We start from the raw sequence: 18,811 nt of genomic DNA, 5'->3' as shown, positions 1-18,811 counted from the left end.
CTGATCTAACAAACACATAATCTGTTTATGGCATAAATACCTCCATACCTGTATCTCTCTTAGTACCTTCAGCACATTTTCCATTTCATCCTCCACCTTGCAAACTGCTACTGGGTTCAACCATTGCCGTCGGAGTAAATGGCAGTGTGGCAAAAAGAAAATATCCAAATTGTTTAAAACTTGGTGATGGCTTCCCTTCGAAGTATTGGGTTGTCGGAAAAGTCATGATGGATTTTTGCAATGAAAAAAACATAGAAAAAATACATCATGACTTTTCCAACCACCCAATATTAAGGCACACTCGTTGAGGCTATTACTTCTCGGAACCTGTTTCAGCAACTCGGTGTCCACCTCCTGTGTGCCTTAAAGGGGAGGGATTGCTTCCCTTATAAATATCCTCCTCTTAGGATCTTGTCTACTCTACCTTACATGAAACTGAGATTGAGATGACTTTTGACAGCCCCACCTGAAATCGTATCAGTCTCATTTGGGGGTTCATCCACTGTCTTCGGTGGGAAAAGGACAACCTATGACTGAGGCAAGTGTCTGGAAAGAAATTGTAAGGAGTGAATTAGGTGTTCACATCATCTTTAAAAGACATTTCAACACTATTAGATTAATTGTTAAAAAAAAAAACAAAAAAAACCCAGTATTTTCTTCTATTTACTCTGTGATACACAGTTGTACCCCCAGAATATGAAGAATGACTATGGATGTGTGTAATGTTTGTATGTGCTGGTGTGTGTGTTGGAGTGTGTCAACTCTAGAAAGTTTAGCATACCTTTATTAAATGAATAATTATTTGAACTTTTGAAATGTTGTTCACCCAAGCCATGCTCCCCTTTTGGTTGAAACTGAATCCTAAACTTGATCCTGCATCAAGGAGTTATAATCGATTGTTAGAGAAGGGAATGGTGGGAATGAGAGTATGGATGAGATCAAAATCACATTTATGTACATTTCCTATGCATGCGGAAAGACATGCATAGCTTCATAACACTCTTTGCATCTTTTGTAATCCTAATCACCCTGCATGGTATCCCTTGCGACTCTACAAGGTTGAACATAAAATCCTAACATGTCACTCCACCCACATCAGTTCCACAATTGCTCTGCCTTCCTTGTGCTCCTCCATGTAGAGTAAGAAACTGTTCCCCAGGATGTGCATCTCCCTGGTAACTGAAGTCTCTCCTTTTCTGTTTTCAAGGATGGGAGGAACAGTTTTATTGGACACCAACTGGGCGGGGTAGTGGAAGTGCCAAACAGCAAGGACCAGCGGGTCAAGTCAGCCAGAGCCATTCAAATCACCTACTACCTCCAGACCTATGGTTCTGCCACCCAAGACCTCATAGGGGAGAAGTGGGAGAATGAGTTCTGTAAGCTGATGAGGAAGCTCCAGGAGGAGCACCAGGACCTCCAGCTCTACTCTTTAGCATCCTTTAGCCTCTGGAGAGACTTTCATAAGACCAGCATCCTGGCCAGGAGCAAGGTCCTGGTGAGCCTCGTGCTGATCCTCACCACAGCCACCCTCTCCAGCTCCATGAAGGACTGTTTGCGCAGCAAGCCCTTCCTTGGCCTCCTTGGGGTGCTCACAGTGTGCATCTCCATCGTCACTGCAGCAGGGATCTTCTTTGTCACCGACGGGAAGTACAACTCCACCCTGCTGGGGATCCCCTTCTTCGCCATGGGTAACTATCCGTCCTTGGGGTAATCGGCTTCTTACCGGTTTGGGGCAAGGTAGTACATTTCTTGAATTCTCAGGTGGAAATCTGTTTGAATCTTGCATTGGGGCGTCTGAGTGATTATGGAAAATTTTACTTGGGGTGGTGACTGTTTTCCTTATTGGGCCTTTATAGGAAATTATGGGCTGGCCATGCCATTGTCTCATTTATGTTGGGGAATTTAATGTNAGGCTCTGCTTTTTTCTCTGGCCTCAAGCCCATCCCTTCCTTCAGTTCCTAGAATATCTTGTGCTGTTCTTTGCCTCAGCCATAGTGCCTACAAATCCTTTTTCTAAGTGCTCACTAAGTCCCCCTGTCTGTTGACTGGCTTACTGCACATGCTTGGTGTGCAATGGAAATTGAAGAGAAAATGAATTTGGAAGAAATGTTACACTAGGCTAAGCAGATTGAAAGAAAAGATGAGTTGATTTTCTTATGCACCCACCTCTAATTTCTATATACACCTCTGTTCATCTGAGGTCCTACTGTCCTCAGATACTTTGAGCTGTGTCTTACCTTTCCTGTTCTTAGCAAAGTAGTCTCTAAAAAAATAATGTATGATTAGTAATATATACCTTACAGTGAACTCACTGAGTTAAATACTATGAAGTCTTGATTATATAGTAGGCTTTGTTCTAGGCACATGGAAATTATCAGTGAGCAAAATACGAGACTTGCCAGCTCTCAATGGCATGACATAGTCTAGTGGAGGAGACAGAAAAGGAACTACTAAATGGTTAAATAAAGATCACTTTGCATAGAAATCATTAGTAGGCAGAAGATAAAAATATGACTATATCAATGGAGTGATTGGGAGAAAAAGGTGTCTGGTTTAGACCATGTGGTTCAAATGCTGTCTTTGAAGCTAAAATCTCCATGAGGAAGTAGCCCTGAAAAGCTGGAGCAAAGTTGATGATGGAAGAATAATAGGAGACAAGATGTGAGGTCTCAACCAGCAATGGTCCATGCAAGGCCTCGCAGGCCTGGTAACGGGTTCTGTTTTATTCCCAGTGCCAGCAGAAGCCAGCAGAAGGTTTTAAGTGCACACATGATGTAATTTCATTTCGAATTGAGCAAATACATCTGGTTTAAATGGGGAGAACATATTGAAGAAGAGCTAAAGTGTACACAAGGATATGAGTTAGGGACTTCAATTCATCTCATGTTAGTGATGACAGTTCAATACAGTGAAACACTGGAAACAGGAGAGCATTGAAAGTAATATGTTACCACCTTGTCATATTTTTATTCTAAGATTTATCTTCATTGAGACATAAAAGTGATTTTTGCACTTAAAAGAGTATCAGAACTTGTGCAAGAGGTATTTATTGGGAAAGGAGGAAGTTGAATTAGCATGTGTGTTAAGTGGTAGGCCATTGGTTTACTGGAGAGGAACATGTTTGGAAAAGGGACTCTACATGTGAAATAGTTTTAATAATAAATAGCATTTAGTGGGGAGTGGAAGCCGATATGGCTTCCCTGAAATCACCCCCATAGGATTCTAGAAAGTACTGGATTTGGAATCAGAAAAACTGAGTTGGAACCCTGGGTTCATCCCTTTGACTGGCAGGTTTGTCTTCTCTGAGCCTTTAAGTTTGCTCATCTATTAAACAAAATAGTTCCACCCCGTGATTGGTAAAATTTTGTCCAGATGTAAAAATAATCAATTTATGGCTCTATTAGTTTACAATGATATCATACTGACATTTGGATCTCTTCAGAGTAGCTTTATAGATCATACTTTCATAGAATAATAAAGCTGAAAAATGTCTTCAGTATCATATAAACATTTACTCATATGTTCATGCATGCTCATTTTATAGATGAAAAGACTGAAACCTAGAAGGGGAAATGAATCAAACAAGAGTTTCTTATCCAATTAGTATGAAATGCACACAGCAACTCAGGTCACGTGACTCCTGATTAAGTATTCTCTCCCTTAATCCCATCTAACTTTTTATAAGTCCAGAGGACAATTACAATATATGTTATATGNCCTTTAGCTTGTAAAAGGTACAACCTTCATTTCCTATCTCCAATGAACAGGAAAGACTAGTTGGAGTGATAAAACAGGTAACAGTGGTAAAAGAAAACATTCATTTGTTATCAGAAGAGGCCCCTATTGATGAAAATTTGATACAATCTTGGAAATCAAAGCAAAATAGAAATTAGAAAAATGGAATTTGTAAATGGCAACACTATCTCCAAATTGCATAAATTAATGGCATATTTCTTGGAAATTTTAATCAACCTCATAATCTAGACCTCTGCAATTACAATTATCTGAATAATTCAAGAAAGAAATAAACCAGCTTTTGTTTTTTTCATTTGGTTGGTCAAATAATTTGACCTTTGTTTTCAAATTAAACGAAAAAAGTGCACAGGAAGGAAAGATACAAAGAGAAAAATTAAAAGGAACCCCATGAGGGCCAGTTTGGAACTCAAGTTTAATATAAAAAAAAAAGTGATATTGAGCCACCAAGGTCCTCATAATCTTTTCTTTGAAAACACCATTTAGTCAGGTATAAGGTCAGATCCTCTCCAGATGTAAGTGTGTGTGGGCACTTTATCTTACCCTTGCACCCAGGAATCAGCTGTTACTTACTGTCAATGTAAGAAACGTCCAAACCTGCAGATAATTTTAATGAGTTTATTTGAGCCAAACTGATGACAATTGTCTGGAATCAAAATCTCAACAGATTAAGAAAATGCTTTGGAGAATGGCAGTTTTATAGATATTTTATACATTCAAATCAAAGGAGGAGATGTAAGGAGGGTTACATGAAATCCATTGGTGGTAGATTAAGGGGGTGGGATTGGATAAAAAGCAATTTGGAGGGAGACATACTTTTTTTACATTGGTGAGAACAGGATAGTTGATAAGTAATATTGACAGCACATAGAGATGCTACTTGGGGAATAAGATAACAATGAGGGGTTTCGTGGCCTGGTGCTCTGGTGTGGTGGATTGTGCCCTGAGGGGTCCAAAAAAGGGGGATTACTCTGACATTCCAAGGGTGTGTTATCTTACGTGCAAAAAGACAATAGACAGGCTCACGTAAGGTAAAGATAGTCTTCTGTCTAGAAAGCTACAGGCCCAAGATGTGACTTCTGCCATGACCCAGATTTAGTTACGAATTTTTATGTTCAGACCATCCTATATGGTTAATTTTGGTCTCTGAGTTTGTAGGACCCACCATGCTGGCCTACCCTGAACTTGTGAGATTTAGGACGTAGCCTTTTTTTGTCCACATTACCTATAACTTTAAGTAGACTATTATTATTCATGTTTTAAGAGACAAAACCACAGTCCTTCATGAAGAATAATGAACTATCAGATCTCAAGTTGACCTAGATGCCACAAGGCAGGTTGCTTATAACTTAAACCTGGAAATAAGAGTCCTGGTTCTTGGCCCTCCCTCTCTGCCTAAGTGAAATTTGATTAGAAGGTGTACCTAATTTATTCTACCCATTTCTATCTACCCTTTCTTCAGCTCCCTAAACACACTTGTTTTTATTATTTTTGTGGATGAGTTAACAAGTTTTTTGAAATATAAAATAGCTTAACTAACCAAGAAAGCAGACATAACCTATAATTTTATATCAAAGAAAAGCCAATGTTAAAATTTTGATGATTTCCTTTGAGTATCTATATGTGCATATTTATTTTTACATGGTTGAGCTCATGCCGTATGTAAATAACTTTGCAGCCCTCAGCAATTATCTTGATTCTTCAGCAATGTCTTCTGTGTTGTAACGCTCTATGCTGCTTTATTTTTATTGATTGATTGATTTTTTTTTGGCCATGTTATTTACGTGCTTTGTTTCTGTAACAAAAGTATAAACTCTTCCAAGGAAGAGACTTTATCTTCCATTTGTTTGTCCTTGTTTTCTGCACGTAGACTAACAATTTACCTTCCCAGACACTCAATGCAGATATTGTTTTAATTTACTGGATTTATAGGAATCATTAGAATAAATAGATCACTTTCAACCACGATGCATCTCTAGGAAGTAAGCTTTTCTCCAAGAATCCCTCAGCAGTCCAGAAAAAGTGCTACTTTGTAAAAAGGCCTANGTTAGCTTTATATTAGCTTTAAACAAAGACAACCTGAATATTAACTTTAAACAAAGAGAACCAGAGGTGGTGTTTTTCTTCTCAAGCAATAAAGACAAAGTTATTTTCTAAATCTTTAAAGATTTTTAGATTATCTTTGCAGTCATTAAATTATCAAGCAGAGAAAAACAGGTACTTTGCTTTTGAGTTAATTTTTCATTTGGGTGTATCTTAAAAGTTTTATTAATTTTTAATTGTTTATCTCCCAAAGGCATACAGATGCTCTTTGCTAGACATACAAGAATATATTGTTTAATACAAAGATTAGCCCATGTGCTTGACTAAAATATATCACATCAGCCCAGAAAATGTTAACACACTTGCAAAGGTGAGCCTTTATACCCTCATCTGTGCTGAAAGAAGTAATATTTAACTCCCACATGGAGCTGCAAGATAGGAGAGTAGTTATTTTCTTAGCTTTATCAAAAAGCTTCCAATTATTTTAATATCTTAGAGGCTGAATATCTTGGTAGTAGTAGAGAACAGTTGCACGGATCTCATTAGAATGTATATCACACATGATACTTTCAAAGCATGTCTGTCCTTTTAGGGATTAAAAAGAAAAGGTAATTTAGTGAAGATAAAATGGACTTAGGCAAGCCTTGTATTCTTTATCTAATATTTTACTGACATAGTTCAATAATTATCCCTCACTATGGCTTTGAGGTAGTTGTCTTTCAAATAAAGGAAGGACAGAGATGGGAGGGGGAAGAGGAGGAAAACTAGGAGAGAAATCGGTGGGGGTTTGGGGGTGGGGAGGAAAAAAGAGAGCAGGAAAAACAGCTAGGCAGGAGTGGGGGAGAAAGGAGATGGAACCAGGAAGAGATANATTTATATTTATTATGTTTTTTGGGCTCAATCTCTTGACTTCAAATAATAATGTAAGATTTATAAGAATCATATAGCATGAATCACAAATGAAACATAACTCATTTAAGATTGACAAATTAGATATCTTACAGCATATTAGGGCTTTTTCTAACTAGTGGCAATCTAATTGGGTAATAGAAGGATTTATCAGGAAAAGTTTATAATATATAGGATTTTATATTCCATACAAATAAGAAGGAAAAAAAATCTGTCTCTGGTGATGCTGAATTGTATCACAGGCTCTACAAAATCAGAGTGGCGTTTCCATTCCTTAAAGAAATAATAAGAACACTGAAAGCCACAATGAAGGTAAAGTCCAGACCCTGTGACACACGCTTTTCACACTTGCTCCTCTCTAAGTGATCTCTGATCACATAAATCAATCCTGGACAGTGTGAGTGCAGACTCTAGGAAGGCTGATGAACGGTTACTCTTCAGTATTCCTGCAATTCAAGTCCCTACAATATTCTAAAAGAAACTTTTCTGCTACCTGAAACATAATAACTATAGACCTATAAATGGATACTTATTCAAGATATTTGCTCTGTCAAGGGGGAGCTTGTTTTGTTTGCTTGTAAAGTTATTGTAATAGTAGAGATAGCAGGGTAAAAACTAGTGAAATGAAAGAACTACTCCACAGGGCTAGGACATCTGAGTTTTTATCCCAGCTTTTCCACTAACTTCATATGTTTTATTGGGCAAGTTGTATGTTGTCTTTTTGTCCCTTTGTCTGAGTTCTTCATATATTAAATGAAAAATTTGGACTCTTCAGTCTTAAATTTCAAAGATCCTATAATATTATTCATTTTATTCTTCAATGGAAGTAAGAATTTGATCATTCCTTTATAAAAACATTTAAGGTATATATTATCCTCAAACCTCTAATCTTTATTCTCCTTTGTTGACTTTGTGTGTGTGTGTGTGTGTGTGTGTGTGTGTGTGTGTGTGTATCTGTGTGTGTGTACATGCGAGCCTCAGGCTCACAAAGCTGTGAGATACAGAAAGCACATCTTGATGAAAGTGGTGAGGTGGAAGCGATGTTAAGCCTCAGTAAGCTGAGCTTGGCAGATCTATATCTCCTGGTGGTACACACAGCATTAGTGAAACTAGTCCTTTGATGAATTACTGATTACATGGTGTCAAAGCTACATGATCCTAAGGTAGTTGGGTGTAAGGGAAAGAGGCCCAACTCCTTTTGTGAACTTCCATTTCTATTACTGTCTTCCTACACAGATTTCTCTGAGGTAGCGGATATTCACTCTATTACGCTCCAAGATTCAAACCATGCATCCCCATTAGAACTTATCCCTGAAGCCAGTATATTGCTTACGGTGTTCTGATCTTCAGTCATCTTATTTCTGACCACCTAACTTCCTTCTGTACTGCATCTGCTTGTCCTTTTTTATGACCTTTCGTCCATTTAATAGCCCCAATGTCATTTCAGAGTCAGGTACACTGTACCTCTATGTCCTGCATTTTTAAAACCTGTGTCGTTTTGTGTATTTTTTCCTGGTGTCCCCATAAGTAAATTTATATTTGTCAAATTGTATATTACAGATTTAGGTATAGAAAAGAAAGTAATCATAGGCATATGGATTTTTTCTAGAAGAGACACCAGAAAGAGGAATCCAGACTTATAATAATTTTTTAAAACCACCTAAAATGGTCCCATTTAGTTCCAGGCTTCATGTCCTTTCTCTATACAAGCACAACAATGAAAATGCCACTGATTTAATTTATAACCCATTGCCAGCCATTTTTCTTTTTTCTTCTTTCTTTCTTTAATTTTCTCTTTCTTTTCCTTTCTTTCTTTCTTTTCTTTTCTTTTTTTTTTACCTCATTTACTTTATGTGGATGTGTCTCCTCTTTCTGGCAGGAGACATAGGGGCTAATGTCACCCACAGACACCAAGCTGGCTCCTGCTGTATCTTGCAGATTTTCTGTGGATAGTTGCCAGGGAATTTGGTAACCTAAAATCACTATTATTTTTGCTGTCCATCCTGAGTTTGTTTTATATTCCATAAGTCTTACTTTAGTCAGCTTGATGCCACTGGACACATGCAGACAACTTGTTTTTTTTATGTGAATCCAGAGTTCCAGATATGAGACTTTAATTCATCATCCAAAACTGAGCTTTGCATTCATTTTTTTAAATTAATGTATTCAGATATTTCTTGAGCACCTACTATATTCCAGGTATTTTGGGTTCCGGAGTCAAAGGTATTGAACAGAGCTGATCAAATTGCTGCCTGCATGGGTCTCACATTCTAGGCCTGCAAAGGAGAGGCATGAGACAATAAGCAAATAAATAGAAGCTATGTTATATTGTTGATAAAGTGATATAAAATATAAAAATAAAACAGGTTAGGGATAAATAGCAGAGGCGGTCAGAGAAAAGCCTTTCTAAAACATAAAAAATGAAGCAGAGAGCTAAATGAAGTAAAGAAGGAACCACAAGCAACCTGAGAAAAGAGTGTCCCACACAAAGAGAACTATCCGTGCAAAAGCTCTGAGATGGGCCTTGCTCAGTGAGTGAGGTTAAGGAAGAGCAAGAAAGAGTGTGGGTGGAGCAGAGTTGGCAACTGTCTTAGTATTATGGGATAGGGTTAAGGAAGTACTATAGGGCCAGGTCCTGTAGGGTACTGAGAACTTAACACTTTAGATAGAAAGCTATCTGAAGCATTTTGAGACAGGAAAACGTGATCTGATTTGTTTTGAAACACCTTTGTACTTACTTGTAGCATCTTCGGCTACAGTATGGAAATTTGTCTGCACTAGAAGAAAAATGGTTATAGGGAGACTATGTAAGAGGTTATTGAAAAATCTTCATGGGAAATAATAGCGCTTTGAAATACCATGGGAGTAGTGATAGTGGTAAAAAGGGATTAAACTCAGTATATATACTTGAAAATAGAATTGACAGGATTTGCTGAAGGACTGTCTATGGTATGTAAGAAAAAGAAAAGTCAAGTATGACCCCAAGCTTTGAGGGTTGAAAAACTATTAATAATAGAAAGCAGTTGCCACTTATGGCCATAGGGAGATTGTGGAAGGAATAAGTTGTGGGGGAGAAAATATCAAGGTTTTAGTTTTGTATCTGCTATGTTAGAGATACTTATTAAATATCTATGTGGGAAAATGTGAACTTAACTATATAAGACAGTATATAGATCAGGTTCAGAAGTAAAATCCCTAAGTTGGAGCTGAAAGCATAAATTTGGATTCATCGTGGCATAAGTAATAATGAAATAAATGGAATCTGATAAGATCAACTAGAAAGATAAATACAAATACAAAATAGGAAAAGTCTAAAATCTGACATTGGGACCATTCTAATGCTTAGAGTTTAGGAAGACGAGGATGACTCAGACAATGATACTAAGAATAATCAGGCAGTGAAATAGCAGGAAACCGAAAGAGAATATTGTCCCAGCAGTCAAGTAAAGAAAGTGTTTCATGAGGGAACAAAGGATCAATTGTTCCAGAAGCTGCTAAGATGCTGTGTCCAATGAGAAGTGAGAAATGGTCATTTTATTTAGCAATTTAAAGGTCATTGGTGGCTTGGACAAGATCTGCTTTGGAGGAGTGATGAAGGTAATTTAAAGAGGTTCAGTGGAGCTTGGAAGATTGGAAGTAAAGACAGTGAGTAAAGATCATTTTTTTCTGGAGTTTTGCAATAAAGGGAAATAACAATGATTATATGATGATGGGAATGTGCAGTAAAGAAAGAAAGCTTCATAGTAAAGCAGAGAGAGAAGGAAATTGCAGAAGCAATATCACTGAGTAGGAGAGATGGAACTGGATTCAGAGCTTCAAGTAGAGTCAATTGACTATGTAAGAGCATAAATGGCTCATCTACAATTAAGAAAAGGGAAGACACTGCAAGGCTCATAATACTATCTGTAACTTTGCAGAAAGTTTCCTAGCCTCTAGTTTACAAGCACATCACTAGTTCCTGAGAAATATGTTGGCTAGGAAGGGCTGGTCCCTATCAAATGTTTGGGAAACTCACCATGAATGCACATGAGCAATAAAGAAATCTGTTTAATTTTGTTTAAAAAAAAAGAAAAGAAAAGGGAAGACAAAATATATGGACAGATCCAGTTAGATTGGTACATGTGGGGGTGGGAGCATGTGGAAATTATTTTCTGTGGCTTCAACTTTGTCAGTGTTATGTGAAGCAAGTCATCAGCTGAGAATAAATTTGAGAAAGGAGGTGTTGAGAAGAAAGTGAAGGGAGTTTGAAAGAGTCACTTTGGAAAATTAGAGTAGGAATTAAAGAATAAAATTTAGGAGAATAACTAGAAAGCAATAAGGGTCCACTTGAAGTGTGTGTACATAAATTAAAAAAAAAAAAAAAAGAAATCAGCATAGTTGCTGAGACCCATCCCTTCCCTGCCCAGTCATTTAGTGTAGCAGCTTGGGAGAGGAGGTGAGTAGGCATTGAGATGAATTAAAAAAAAAATCCCAGAAAAAAAATGAGAGGGTTTATAATGTATGCAATGTGACTGTAGTGACAGATCATGGAAATTATACTGGTTAAGGTCAGCTAGACGATGTTGCAATAACAAATAATGCCTTAAATTATGACAAAGATTTATTTATTATTCATATCGCAGTGTGGTGTGGGTCAGGAAGCTCTCTTTGGCAACTCTTTTCAAACAGAATCAGGGATCCAGGATGCCTCCATCTTGCATCTCTGTCTTCCCAGAGTTTGTGCTCTAGTCCAAAAGAGAAAAGAGTTAGAGAAATCACCCATCCTTGTAACTGTACCCAAAGTGATATAGCTACCTCTTACCATATTCTATTGGACAGAACTGGACAGATAGCCATAAACTAACTGCAAGGGCTTGGTAGAGAAGGATGGAAAGGAAATGGGGTTTTTTATGAGCATCAACTGTCTTTTCCACATAAACTAAGCCAAACAATAAAGACAATGAGGATTAATCCCTCATCATCTTCATAATAAAAAATTGATAGTCTCAAAATATTATGATTCTTAGTGGGGCTAGAAAATTGTTTTAAGTTGGTGTCTGTTCTGGTTAACTATTGCTGTAAAACAAACACCATGAAACTTAGTAGTGTGAAATAACCATGATATTACACTTGTGGATTCTGTGGGTAAGTAATTTGGAAAGGTCACAATGGGGTCAACTCTTCCCACCCTATAATGTCTAGAGTCTCAGCTGAGATGACTTAAATAGCTGAGGGTGACTTGAATGTCAGAGGGATGGAATTGCTGGAGCTAGATCAACCACTTCCAAGATGGCATCTTTGCTCACATGGCTGCTACTACATCTAGGATTTCTGAAGGATAATCTCAGTTGGAGTTGTTGAACATAGCATCTAAATGTGGCTTTTTCAGCATGGTGTTTTGGGTAGCCAGACTTATTATATGGTGTCAACAAGGAAAAGTGTTTTTCAATGCTTTAAATAACAGTTGGCCTAGGATAGGCACTCAATAAATATATGTGGAATTAATGAATGCATGGTCTCTTAGTGTTTCTCAAATGGGTTATGATCCGTTAACATCATTAAATCAGTTTAATGTATTATCCACATTTCTATATCACTTAAGGAGAATAGAAAGGAATAGGAAATATCAAAAGGTGTTACACATAGAAAAGTATTGTGTCATACTTTTTGTTTCAGTTTAATATGTATGTGTATAACAGATCATGATGTAAGATGTATTTCCTAATGTGGGCCACAGTCAACATTTTTAGAAAAAGCCCTCTCTAGAATCTTCTTTAGACTAATGTCCTAAGCAGATCGTGCTGATAGATGGGGATTTTTTGATGGGAATCACTCATCAGAAACATAGGTAGTTGCTCCTCTTGGTTCTGCTGGAGGCAGTATATCTGGATTTAGGAAAGGGCAGGGTTGCCAGGGACATAAGGTGTTATTTCTTGGGCACTTTCATTTTCCCAGATGTGAGCCAGCCCTGTGCTTAGCACATCCTGGGCCCTTTAAGACTCGAAGGTTGGCTAAAGGTTTTTAATGATTATGTTATGGTATTGGAAATGTTTCTCAATAAGTTGCTTTTGCCACAGGGCCTGTTTTACTTGGGGTAATTAAACCCATCAAAAGCCTTCCCCAAATGACCCCATTGCTAGAAGAGAAAGGGCATTATTATGGCATCGACAATGCTCAATTGGGGTTTCTCAGCTACATTAATTGCAGCCACCCTGATTTTGGTGATAGCAGTTATTTCCTTTAAGAAAAGGTTGTCCAATGATGTGAAAATCCGTATGCTTAGAGGCTGGAGTCAGAAGACTTGGAGTCCAGTCCAATTCCTTTCTCTTACCTGCTAAGTGACTTCTTCTCTGTGGGTCTCCCATGTTTTCTCTTTCATCAGATGAGAAGTTGGGCTAATTGTTTTTTAGCATCTCTTGCACCTTTCTTTAATCAGTGGATAATTTACTTGACACTTAGGCTATGTGTCACGTCATCTAGATTTTTGGCTCATTGGGAGCCGGAATTGGGTTTACTTAGCATCTTTTCCATTGTCTAGCCCAAGGTGTGCATAGTAGGCATTTTGCAAACATTGACTTATTGATGGCTTTATGACTGCGGAAGTTCTCAGATAAAGAGAAGTCTAAACTTCTGGTTGTTTTTAGCTTGGCTATCTTAATGTCCCTATTTTTTTATATGTTATTCTTTCACCTTAATTTCCTTATATTGATCTTCTGTTGTAGATGTGAAATGGACCTCCTGGGACAGAAATTTTTAATTAGCCAAGATATTATCTTACTAACCGGTCTTTGTAGACTGTGAAGGAGGTGGAAAGGGAGCAGATCTTAGCAAACAAGTAAGAAGTTGAGTTTTATTCCAAGCATTTGAGGTATGTACTTTTAATTGTATAGCACTGTCCAACATTAGTAGTTGTTATATCCTGACTCCTAAAGATTCAGCATGTTCTTAGCATCCACCTCCATCTATTGCACTTTTCACTGCTAATGAGCTTCCTCCAGTGGTAGTTTGGGTTTAGGAATGAGGAAGAGAACTGTTACGCAACACAATTTTACTCAGGGTGAGAAGCATATGGACCCATTTTGGTGATCTTTTTTATCTCAAGAGTAGCTGAAATGCTAGTTTAGACTTCTAAAATGGAACAATTTATAAATAAGCCGTATGTTGCCTAACATGTTCTGCCCTTGCTTTTTACCTCTTGAATCACATTGTGAACCAGGCTTGAATAGTTAAGCAGGCAGGGCAATGACAGAGACATCAATTTATCCAGCACATGGTAGAATCATGAATATGTCAGGTACTGCCACTTCTCCAGTGTGGACATCTCAGCCTTCCTCAAATGCATGTCTATCACAAGCAACCTTAAGTATCCTCATTCATTGGCGTTCACTTGACTATCATGTCAGAACATTCCAAGAAAAACTATCACTGATGCAGGAGAGCTGTCATTGCCAACCAGAATGGAATTTTCTGCAGTGCTCCATGTAGGCAAATGCTGCAACTCAAACTCTTGAACATTGAAGGCTGAAAAAGCATAAAGGCTTATGCCATTGCTTTTTTTTGAGAAAAAACAAAGTCCCAAACAGGTAAAAATGACTTAAAAACTGCAGACTTGCTTCTTAGATTCAATTATTTTCAAGCCAGTATTTTCATACCCAGACATTTAACAAATAAGTAAGTAAATAAATAAGTCAACCTATTTTTCAGATGCAAAAACTCTAAAGGGATAGAAGTAATGACATTGTATGGTTGGCAGGGAAAACTGAGTGAGACTGCCAAGAGACTCCAAAGGGTAGAATTTACTGTCTTCCAGGGTTAGAATGTCTGTCTTACAGGTCAGGGAATATATTGTAAAGACAAAGTTATAAAGCCAGATTCTCTTAATTAAGTTGACAAAAGATAATATATTAGCTAGAACTTCTGTTCTGGTAAGCTTTCCAAAAAATGCTTTACACATGTCCCCTAACCAGGCTTCCCTCTCTCAAGATACATAAAAAAGACCAATTATTGCTCTGAAGGCTTTGTGATGAGCATAAATTATAGCATAGTGATGTCTGATGGATTTCCTTGTACCCCTCAAAGAATGCTGCCAAAATACCTATCCATTCTTCTCAGGTCCAGTGTAATTTTTCCCTGGAAAGTTTATATACATTGCAGATGCATACCACGCTATGCTGGCCATCTTCTTTTGCTAATAAACTTTCTCTCTGAGATGAATCAACACCACTGACAATGTTAGTAAATGAACCAAGTAAACAGTGTTTCTGTTGGGGCTAGGAGACATTCTTCCTCCTTTGACTATTTATTAATAAAGTGAATTTAATCATCAGAGTGACCATCTTTTGATGGTTTCCAAGTGAGCTTTCTATGATTTTCCCCTGTGAGCTTTCTATGATATTGTGGGGTGTGTTTTTTTTTGGGGGGGGATATGTTATTTATTCCAATCTGTTTAACCTTTTGCCCATTCTGCTAATTCTTAATCTTACTCTGAGAGATGAAAACCCTGAATGAGTGGCACATTGTGTGAGCGTTCCTGTATTCCCCGACTCCACCCAAACACTCAGCTCAGCACTGATGTGTTTCTATAACAGTCTGGCCAAGGGAGAGAGGTTCATCCAAGGAGACCCATGAGCTAAATCTCTACAGAGCTTCTAATTCCAGTCTCTCTCACATTCTTTGCTCTGACCAAAACTAAACTGCTACATGTCCAAATACCCAAGGCTGTTTCATGTCTCATGATGTTCCTTTCTTCATGAATTCCCTTCTTTCTCTCCCATGTTCTGGTTTTCAAGGCTTAAATGTCTCTTGCTCTATAGCATTTTTTTACTGACTTCCAAACCCAAGAATGACTGATTTTCTTTTTTGCTTAGCCCTGTTATGTGCTATCTTCTCTTCCATGCAGGACAGCAAAGCATTCATTAGAAAGGATCACTTACTGTTTTTGTAACGTCAGCAACTAGTAGTGGGACAGGCACAATACAGGAAGTATTTTGAAGTTATTTGGGGGCTGACTGAATGAAGGACAGCTCAGGCATACGCCCACTATACATAACTGGTCTTTGCCTTGCGTTCCTCACACAGTACTTGGGCAGATTACTTTCTGTTTGCACTCCCCATCACCACTAACGCACTTTCTTTTCTACCCTTCTCTTCCCTGGAAGATTGGTTTTTATGGCCTGCATCACCCAGAACCCCCTGTCCCCTGGCTTTGGGCTGGGTTTGGCCAATAAAGGCGTAACACCAACAGATAGTAGGGCAGAAGGAAAAAGAGGTGAAGGTCTTTGTTTCCTGCTCTTTTCCTCCCTATTTTGACACTCTTTCTCTGGCAACAACTTCAGCCTCCGACAGGCAGCCACACTCCTGTATCTACAGTCCTTACTGGACACTGATAATACTGTTTACCTCCCTTATTCCTTTCGACTTACAAGTGGTAACAGCTTCCTGCTTTTGATAGTCTTTGCATACATCAATATTCCTTTTTTTAAAAATGACTCTGTCCACACATCTGTAAGTAGTCTCTCAATTATGGTCTTTTTTGTTTATCCTATCCAAGGGAGAGCTATGTCCCTCTCTAGCTCTATCTCAGCCAAGCCTTTCTGTTTCTTGTGAGATACGATACAGCACCACGTTATCTTGCTGGATTTGAAGTTCTACACTGAAGTCCAACTGCTTGCCTTAAGTCACTGCCTCACTCATGCCAACCAGCCTTCTTCCAGGACACTGGCTTCTACTCTCCATCAACTTAACTCCTGCCCACCAGAGGACCTAGGAGCTGCCTGAATTGCCTATCTGACTTCGATTATCAACTGACACCTAGACACCTCTTGCCATATTCTGCTTGCTATTTTGGACATCTAAAGTTCATGATGTCCTTTGGACATTGTGCATTGTATCTCCTTTTAAAGGCCAGTCTTGTGTCAGCATTCATTTCTCCTACTTTTATAATTTCTGTACTTTGCTTTCTCCAGTAAGTCGAAGTTTTAGAGTTTGCAAGCTTCCTATGCAGACTTATTTTTGTATCTTTCATGGCTATTGTGATAAGTCGTGTTTGAGAAAGATTCTAAAGAAAAATGTTCAAATATCCATGTTTTTACCATCACCCTTGGTAAAGTTTGGGGCTACCATTAACCAAAGCTATGCCCTTGTTGAAACAAGAATGAGAAATTATCTCCGGAGAATTCCGTATCATTATAATGATTTTTAGGTCACAGTGGCTATTTTCTTCCTTGTACCTAGTTTAAACTAAAGATAGTTTGCTATAAAATTGTTGCCTTACAGTCGGATTTTCCAAATATATATGAAAAGAGGCTGCCTGTCCTTGTTTTGTGCCATGGTGCCTGTACTTTTGCAGCTATAAATAAACATTGGCTCTCATTCCTGGCACATAGCACTGCAAGCTTCTATCTAATTTGCTGTCCATACTCACCCTGAAGTCCTTTACAGCATTGCTGCTTTCCAAGTATTTCCTTCTCATTGAGTATCTATGTCTCATTTTCCACAAAGCTATTCATTTTCCATTTTCAAAGTTGACACATATCTTTCTACCAGCCTTTCTTCTCTCTAGAAACCTATTTTCTATTCCTGAGTAGTAGGTTTTTTTAAATTCATTTTTCTCTTATTACAAAAACAATGCATATTATAGGAAAACATTGAAAGAAAAAGGAAATATAAAATCACCATCCAGAGATAACTGTTGATAAAAATTTCATGTATACAAGGTCTGACAATTACATTCGCGAACTTGTTGCAACGATGTTGCTAACTTTTTTTGATATCAGAGGGATTATTCACTATGAATTTGTACCAACTGGACAAACAGTTAACCAATTTTACTATTTGGAAGTGCTGAAAATGCTGCATGAAAAAGTTAGACAAAAAAACGACCTGAACTTTTTGCCCACAATTCATGGCTCTTGCATCACAACAATGCACCAGCTCACAGGGCACTGTCTGTGAGGGTTTTTAGCCAGTAAACAAATCACTATATTGGAACACCCTCCCTACTCACCTGATCTGCCACCAATGACTTCTTTCTTTTACCTGAAGATAAAGGAAATATTGAAAGGAAGGCATTTTGATGCCATTCAGGACATCAAGGGAAATACAACAGCTCTGATAGCCCTTCCAGAAAAAGAGTTCCAAAATTGCTTTGAAGGGTGGACTACGCGCTGGTGACAGTGCATAGCTTCCCAAGGGGAGTACTTCGAAGGTGACCATAGTGATTGATATTCAGCAATGAAGTATGTAGCACTTTTTCTAGGATGAGTTCATGAACTTAATTGTCTAATCTATATCTTTAGATAGGTAAATGTGTAAATGTATAAAGCAAGATGACTCTGTATAAAGTATATTGTTATGCATTGTGGTTTTGCATTTAATAACCCAAGAATTTTCCTACATGAAGAATATGTATAACGCCTGTATGCATGCTATTTTTTTAACTAGTGGTTATATGTTAACATTTGTTTAAATACTGCTCAGATTAAGGATTAGAGCATCACCAGCATGCCAGAAACCTCTTGAATATCTTTTTCTAATCGTACTCCCCTCTTTTGCAATAACCATTATCCTGACTTTTAAGGTAATCAGCTTTTAGCTTTTCTGTATAGTTTCATTACCTGTTATATAATGTGCATACAAATATACATATTATTATACCTCCTTAATGAACTAAATATTTTTTCAGGGTAAACTTATTTTCCATCTCTATAAATACTTTTAGCTTGAAAATTTATTTTCTAATATTAATATAGCTTCATTAAAATCTTTTGTTCATATTTAAGTACATGTTTTTTCATTCTTTTAGTAGTAACATTTTTGTAGATTTTCTATATGTGTCTTGTGAATTGCATGTAGTTGGATGTGAAGATTTCTCCTGTCTAATGATTTTCGTCTTTTAGCTGAAGAGCTTAGTCCCTTTAGTTCCTTTAATATAATTTCATATATTTTTGGATTTAAATCTACCTTTTCATTTGTGCTTTCTATTTGTCTCATGTCTCATATATATTTCCAACTATATATTTTTTTTCACTTTCTTTGTAGCCATCTTTTGGATTGACTTAATATATTTTATTATACCTTTATTCCTTTTGTATGTTTGAACGTTAGATGTTTGCTTCTAACTTTGTGA

General features: G+C 37.5%; 1 protein-coding gene across 1 annotated transcript in view; it reads left to right on the top strand.

Moving 5' to 3' along the window:
- Positions 1 to 1,210: 1,210 nt before the first annotated feature.
- PTCHD4 (patched domain containing 4) overlaps positions 1,211 to 18,811 on the top strand; it is a 135,982-nt gene continuing 118,381 nt past the window's right edge. Inside the window, exon 1 of the mRNA XM_019667526.1 lies at positions 1,211 to 1,688. Within this exon, the coding sequence (XP_019523071.1) occupies positions 1,385 to 1,688 (304 nt within the window). The 5' untranslated portion in view covers positions 1,211 to 1,384. The remainder of the gene's footprint in view (positions 1,689 to 18,811) is intronic.

This window comes from Hipposideros armiger, unplaced genomic scaffold (genome assembly GCF_001890085.2).
Source record: "Hipposideros armiger isolate ML-2016 unplaced genomic scaffold, ASM189008v1 scaffold_499, whole genome shotgun sequence".
NCBI lineage: Eukaryota > Metazoa > Chordata > Mammalia > Chiroptera > Hipposideridae > Hipposideros > Hipposideros armiger.
This window is presented reverse-complemented; position numbering and strand designations above follow the sequence as displayed.